The sequence below is a fragment of the Monoraphidium neglectum genome (assembly GCF_000611645.1).
Source record: "Monoraphidium neglectum strain SAG 48.87 unplaced genomic scaffold scaffold03303, whole genome shotgun sequence".
NCBI classification, from domain to species: Eukaryota; Viridiplantae; Chlorophyta; class Chlorophyceae; order Sphaeropleales; family Selenastraceae; genus Monoraphidium; species Monoraphidium neglectum.
This window is the reverse complement of record NW_014010325.1, coordinates 1-6,723: the sequence shown is the minus strand read 5'-3', so window position 1 is coordinate 6,723 and position 6,723 is coordinate 1. Positions and strand designations below refer to the sequence as shown.

At 62.8% G+C, this 6,723-nt stretch overlaps 2 protein-coding genes across 2 annotated transcripts; one reads left to right on the top strand and one right to left on the bottom strand.

Moving 5' to 3' along the window:
• Positions 1-47: 47 nt before the first annotated feature.
• Positions 48-768, bottom strand: MNEG_12552 (Monothiol glutaredoxin-S16; the record flags this gene model as incomplete). Its single annotated transcript, XM_014038977.1, has 3 exons — positions 48-94; positions 264-393; positions 526-768. 3 exons carry the CDS (start codon positions 766-768, stop codon positions 48-50), a joined length of 420 nt encoding a protein of 139 aa, XP_013894431.1.
• Positions 769-2,191: 1,423 nt separating this feature from the next.
• MNEG_12551 (Protein sym1) lies at positions 2,192-4,664 on the top strand (the record flags this gene model as incomplete). Its single annotated transcript, XM_014038976.1, has 5 exons — positions 2,192-2,236; positions 2,848-3,161; positions 3,491-3,704; positions 4,142-4,289; positions 4,504-4,664. The coding sequence occupies 5 exons, from the start codon at positions 2,192-2,194 to the stop codon at positions 4,662-4,664; spliced, it is 882 nt and encodes a 293-aa protein (XP_013894430.1).
• Between the last annotated feature and the right edge of the window lie 2,059 nt (positions 4,665-6,723).

The following is a 6,723-nucleotide window of genomic DNA, read 5'->3' as shown; positions in this document are numbered from 1 at the left end:
GCGTCAGGAGCTCTGCCGCGGAGTCGTGGGTGAGTCCGTGAGGCGCATCATGGCCGCAAAGCCATCCCACGCACGTGAACGCCACAAATCTCCCCTGCGCAGACCGCAGGCGCGTCCCGCCGGCAGGACAACCCTTTTCCACTTGCGGGCATCGCCTACACATTTCAGACTATCACACCCGGCAGAGCGCCCAAGGCGGCCGCGGGCCCGGGCCGAACTGGCACGACAGCCATGCCGCAAGAAGGCGCGGGGCAGCTGCTCACTGGCTTCCTCCATCCAGGCCTTCCAGGTGGCGGTGAGCGCCTCCTTGCTGCCGCCCTCAACCACCTCGAAGCGCACGGCGGCGGTCAGGTCAGGCAGCGACTGCATGTGCGCCGCCACGCTGGCGTTGACCTGCGGATTTTGGGGGTCGAGGGAGGCCACTGCTTCAGTGCACAGGTCCACGGAGCGCGAGGGGAGGCACGAGGGACCGCAAAGCGCCAACGCCGCAGCGTGCATCGCTCGCTCGTGCGGCGGCCCTCATACCTTGCGGCTGAGGCCAATGTACTGCAGCTCGTCATTGGCATTGTATACAGCGTACACGCCGGGCGCGTCGGGGTACTGGCTCATCTCGCCGCGTTCCATGACCGGCACCAAGGCCGCGTCGTTCAGCTTGCCGCGGGCGCGCACGCCGCGGCGCGGCGCCGGCGCAGGAGCGGCAGGCCGCCGCGCAGCGGCGCGCCCGCTGCAGGCCGGGCTGCTGGTGTGGACGATTCGACCCGCAAGCATGGTTGCCAATGAGCGGCGTCAGAGGCTTGCAGCTGCGCTGTGTGCGACAAGGTGCAGTGACTCTGAAGAGCTTGACGAACGAATAGCTTCGCGAACGGCGTCAATGCAGAATTCAATTGTATTTCATCTGATAATCCGGCCATTTCGTGTACACATGCGTTTGACTCTTTCTCGCCCTATCGAGTGCCACTGTACAGCACTCCACGGTGTATGCGCGCGGCCCATCGCCTGCGGCCGGCAGTACTTGCCTGCAGCCCCTGAGTGCTTGCCCGTTCAACAGGCCCATCAGCGGCAAAGACTGGTGCGGCCACGGTTGCAGCACACGAGCACACGTCAGCTTTGCAGTCCACGCAGTGCATGTGCAAATGCAAGGCGTCACCGGCCAGGCTACGTACTGGCAACGCCCTTGTTGTCAACAGCACGTATGAATAACCGGTAGGGAGCACGACCGCGGCTTGCACTGCCTTGGCGCAAATGCCGCTGCAAGACGTGTTGAGCTCATCAGACACCTCTATACGCCCCACCTGGCCCGGGTGGGTGCTGCTGTGTTATGTCAAGTACGTCCAGAAACAATGGCTCTCCATGTTAGTCCCTCAGGCGTTAAGCACCTGAAGCCACCCACAGTATGAGGGGGAGGCAGTGGTGGCCGCAGTCCGGAGGATTTGCGGTCACGTGCAGCCGGATGGCTCTGGCGGTGCATGCCAAGTTGTGGTCGACAGCACCCTCAAAAGGTGCAGTTGTGAAACCCTGCAACAACATTATCAATGGCATTCCTGGTTGCTAGCCTTTGAATGAAGGCAGTGGCTTGTCAAGCGCAGGGGATGTGACCAGTGACATCAGCAGACGCGCGCCTCTTTGCAGTCTGCAGACTATGACGCTGGTTGCTGCCGCCGCGCACCTGCTGCAAGCGGCAGGGTCGACCCTGCCTCTCCTTGACGTCAAGGGTACTGACAGGCTGTTGGTAGCGGAGCAGCCACATTCGTTCCAGGGTAAACCCAGGGTGCGCATGCATGTGCCGCCTTGCAGCAGCTACACACGGGGAACGAGCAAAGCAGCAGGGTTCCAGTGCGGCTATCCCAATCCGGCTGTGGTCACCGTCACCGACACGCGATATGCTGTGCACCCTGCACATGCATTCGTTGTGTTCCGCCAGGCAGCATTGACCTTTCAGCAAACTGCGCGTAGCGAGGAGAGTATGGCCTAGGCGCAGTGGGGCTGTAGGGCTTTGTCCCGGATTCGTGGGCAGAGTTTGTCATACCCCCCCATTTGTGATGTCACCTCAGCGGATCCCCTGAGGAGCAAGGGAGGGTCCACATCACCATATCCCCCCTGTGTGTGTGTGAACGTGCTGGTTGTAAGTGGCACCTAGGTTATCTCCGCATGATGATAATTTTGGCGTTACAGGTGGCTGTAGAGGCATAACATGCCACAAACCCACAATGTGCATGGAGCGGTGATCAAGCGGCGGGTGCGATCTTGCTGTGACGGAGCGCGCATCGCACAGTGATGTTGCCTGCAGGCAGGCACTTGCGCACTCTGAACACATATGAAGTGGAATTCGAGGTTTGTTACCCCGCTCTGAGCTCTCGCGACGCTGTGAATCAGATTGACTCCTGACAGACCAGGACGGCCAGAAGTGCAATGCTTGTGAAGCTGTGATTCGCACTCTCGATTCGCGATCGCGTCTTGCTTGCATGTACGGCTCTTCCGCGTACGCTTGCTTTTTTTGCTGACCACGTGCGTGCACACACAGTTTGAGTGATATCAACCACGCGCTCACGGCCCGCGCGTTGCTCTACCTCCTGGACTGCTTGTCGCAAATTGTATCTCGTCTCAAAAGTAACTGGAGTCCCCCGGAAGCGTCATCCCGATCAGAGCATTCGGCACTGGTGCTCCCCACCAACAGCACCACCCTAGAGCGCGCTCTTCACAGAGCGTCAGACACATCCAGCAGCAGCAATGTTACCGCTTCTCAGAGCGCGCCCTTGCCCAAGCAGGTTCGTCCCCAGCCGTACCCCACAGCTCACCCATGCGCGTCCCAGCGTCAGTACCTCCGCTTCTTCGTCGGGATCCCCGCAGCTGCAGCCCGTCGCGCCCGTCGTCACACCAGATGCGCAGGCGCACCACCAGCAGCCGCCACGTGCGTCGGTGATCCCGCAATCCGCCGCCCGCGAGGACACGCTGCGCCCCCTCTCGCGCGACGCCGCCGCCGCCGAGGCCACCGCCGCCGCCGCGCCGCAGCCCCCGCCCCCGCCGCACATCCCGTCCGCGGCGGAGAGCGCGTCGGCGGCGAGTGCTGCGGTGGAGCTTGCGGCGGGCCTGCTGTTTGCGCCCTACTTCGCATACGCGCGCGCCCTGGAGGAGCGGCCGCTGCTCACCAAGGCTTGCACCAGGTAGCTTTGGTCACAGGGGCAGCGGGTTTAGTCACGGGGTCTGGGGATGGCAGGAGACCGCCGGCCGGCGCGGGGCTGACGAGCCCCGCTACGTTGATGCGAGTGCGAGGCAACAACCGCGGATGCTTGCCCATCCAGTGCGGTGTGCATACGAAGCCATGCCTGCTGCTGCATGGATGCACCCCTGAGCTTTCCGGCAGGCCGTCCCCGTTGCCGCCACCAACACAGGCCTGCCCCTTGCCCCCACTCTACCACACTCGCTGCCCCTAGGCCGTCCCCTGACACTGCCACCGTTCCCCCCCCCCCCGCCCCTCTCACCTCGCGACCAGCTTTGTCGGCTTCATGATCGGTGACGTCATCGCGCAGCACGTCGCGCACCCCGGTGCCTCGCTCGACGCGCTGCGCGTGCTGCGGCTGGGCGCGTACGGGCTGTGCATCGACGGGCCCCTGGGGGCGCTGTGGTACGACTGGCTTGAGGCCAACATCTCCCCTGACAACCCCAAGGCCATGTCAACGGTGCTGGTCAAGACGGCCCTGGACCAGGTGCACACGCAGCTCGTGGGGGGCTGTGCATGCATGCATGCATGCATGCATGCATGCAGCATGCATGCAACATGCATGCGTGCATGCATGTGTGCTCGCCCGCATCCGGACAAGCAGGTTGTCTGTGGGGCGGCCGGGGCTCTTTGGAGGTGTCGCCGCACACCCACCAGCTGGCAGGAAAGGGGAGAGTTGCACGTGCGCAGTGCTGCATCGTCTGGCCAGGCAGCGGCTATGGGCCTGGCGTCGCAGACGCCGTTGCTGCCCTTTCTACCCCGAATGCATCCTTGAGATTGTGGCCACCCTCCCCCACTCCAGCATGTCACCCTCTCTCTCTCTCTCTGTCGCTCCGTGTTTCTCTCTTTCACACACGCACACACACACACACACACACACACACACACACACACACAATCACACAATTGCAACACACACAACAGGTTGTGTACGCCAGCGTTGGCACGGCCCTCTTCTTCAGCGTGATCACGCTCATGGAGGGCCGCCCAGGGGCGGTGCCCGCGGTCGTTGCCGCCAAGTTCCTGCCCACCCTGGCAGCGAACTACGCCATCTGGCCGCTCGCGCACCTGAGTGAGCGCCCTCCCTTGCCCGCGTCGCGGTCCCTTGGCCACGCCGCTGCCGCTGCTGCGGCCATGCCTTGCTGGTTACACAGGGCTCTGAGCGCCGTGTGCAGCATGCAAACTGGCCCGCTGGCAAAGTTGGCGTCTGATCAGCCAAAGGGTTTTCTGAGCTGACAAGGCCCCTTTCCCCCCTCACTCCAACCGCCAACCCATCACGCGCCCAGTCAACTTCCGCTTCGTGCCGGCGCCGTACCGCATCGCTTACAACAATGTGGTCGCTATCGGCTGGCTGACGCTACTGTCGGCCATCACCCACTCCAAGGGGTCGTCAGTGCTGACTCACCTCGTCGGCCACGCCACCTCGCTCTTCCACCACTCGGCGTGACCGGCGGCGGTGCCCACCGCCCCTTCGCACGATACCTTCTGGCAGCTACCGGCCGCCCAGCCGGCCGGACGGGTCGTTTGGATCCCTAGTGCGCCGGCTCATGAGGCACTTTGGAGTGAATCGGCGCAGCAAAGGGCCTTGAATTACATGCGTCGGCTCTCTGGCCTTTGTGCTGGCCTCTGTTTTGGACCTGGGCTGGGCCTTTGTGGGCTCGCCCCCAGGACCATTGCAGGGCCCGGAAATCACGCTTTCCAGAGAAGAATACGAAACACGAGACCCCCAGCCGCTTGGCCGGGATGGGGTGCAGGGCCCGCGCTGCTGCCGCGGTATGCCTCTTGCTACGGGTCGATGGCCGTCACCTCATTCACCCTTGCACTCAGTCGTGCAAAGGGCTGGCGTGCGGCTGGCCGAGCGCGCCCAGGTGCCCCCACTGTGGCGCCATGGGCTATAGATTACCCGGGAAAGCGTCGGGCGCTGTGCAGGCGACGAAAGCGCCCGAGCATGCCTTGAGAGAGGGCGTCGTCATAGCAGTGTACGAGCCTGCCCCTCCATGCAGCTGCTGGCGCCTGCACCGGCGCAGCCTGCCCAGGCGTCCCCGCGGCAGGGGTCACTGCCCACCTTTGAAAACCATCATGTCGCTCCTGGCCGCGCTCAAGGCCTCAACCTTCCATGCATCCTTTTCATTTGTATTGTACCCTGCTTGTGGCCCCCTGGGGGGCATCATCCCAATGCAGTTGATGGCTTTCTTGTTGCTGCGGCACTCTTGTGCCCGTTGTTGCATCGTGCCTACGTGGCTGAGAGGTGACTGGAGCATCGCAGCTGCCTGCGCACCGTGTCCCTTGTCCTGTGGCCGGCCTCGTGGGGCGCGTGCCCCTTGCTTCCATGGCTCCATCGCAGACAGCATTCACGTTGACCGACAAGCGTCGACGTTTTGTCACTTGTCGAGAGACGGCTGCATTTGAAGTCAGCCACCCAACAGCCGGGCGACCGGCCGAGAGAGGGGCACTATCGGCCGAGCGAGAGAGCGCCGCACTGCGCGGTGCACCCTGTACCACGGGGGCATAACCCTGGCCCCTCCTACCCACCCACCCACTGCTGTCAAGCGATGGCACAGCACTGGGCGATTGCATGATGGGGCTGGCCACACGCAGCCGGCCCGCGTCTTCGCTGGTGGGCAAACACCTGGCCTTTGCCAGGGCTGGGTTTTTGGTTGCTGCCCCTTCATCTTACAACACCCAACACGTGGGAGCCTGTTGTTGCTGTCCTGCTCAACCCAATGCTGCATTGGGTGTACCGAGCCTCAGCAGCCGGGCATGCAGTGCGCAGCACGTCGCGCGCCAGAAGCAGCGCCCGCACCCGCGCAGGTCCGCACCCAGACAGTCTATTCCGCTTCCACACGTGTTTACGGCGGCCGCCCCACTGTCGCTCACTACGTTGTACGATGCCGAGGTTTGCCGTTTTTGTGCGCGCAATTGCACTCATCGCGCCCGGCAGGTGTGTCCTACGACCGCAACAGCACGTGTGACTGCGCTGCCGCACTGTCGCACACCCTGGCTTATGATGAAAAGAGTGATCTGTACTTTGGAAAAATTGGGTGTTGTCAGGCGCCTCCCTTGTAACAGTAGGCAGCTTTTTGAGCAACGTGAGGATCAGTAGCTCATGCGTAGATGTTACTCAGGCCACAGCATCAATCGGACATCACAAAACAACTAGAAGAACGACAAATACGCCATTAGTGGTCAGATACAAGCCACCCAGTGGCAAGCGCCTGGCCAGCAGTGACAAAAATTTGAGACCCTGGCCCCGTGAAGCGCAGTAACCTCGGGCCGCGCGACCAGGCACACATTCAAAACCCAACCCCTGCACACGGTGTCATGCGTGCTGCAACAGGCAGGCTCGATGTGGCGCACGACTGTGGCGCAAGCCTGATGTGTGCGACGCCAGCCGTGCGCCCTAACAACAAAGCCTAGGGCGGCTGCCTGCTGCACGGGACCCATAAGCCGGCTGCTGCTGACCCCCTCATTCGCGGTCATTGTTGAGCAGGCGGAGGATGTACTGC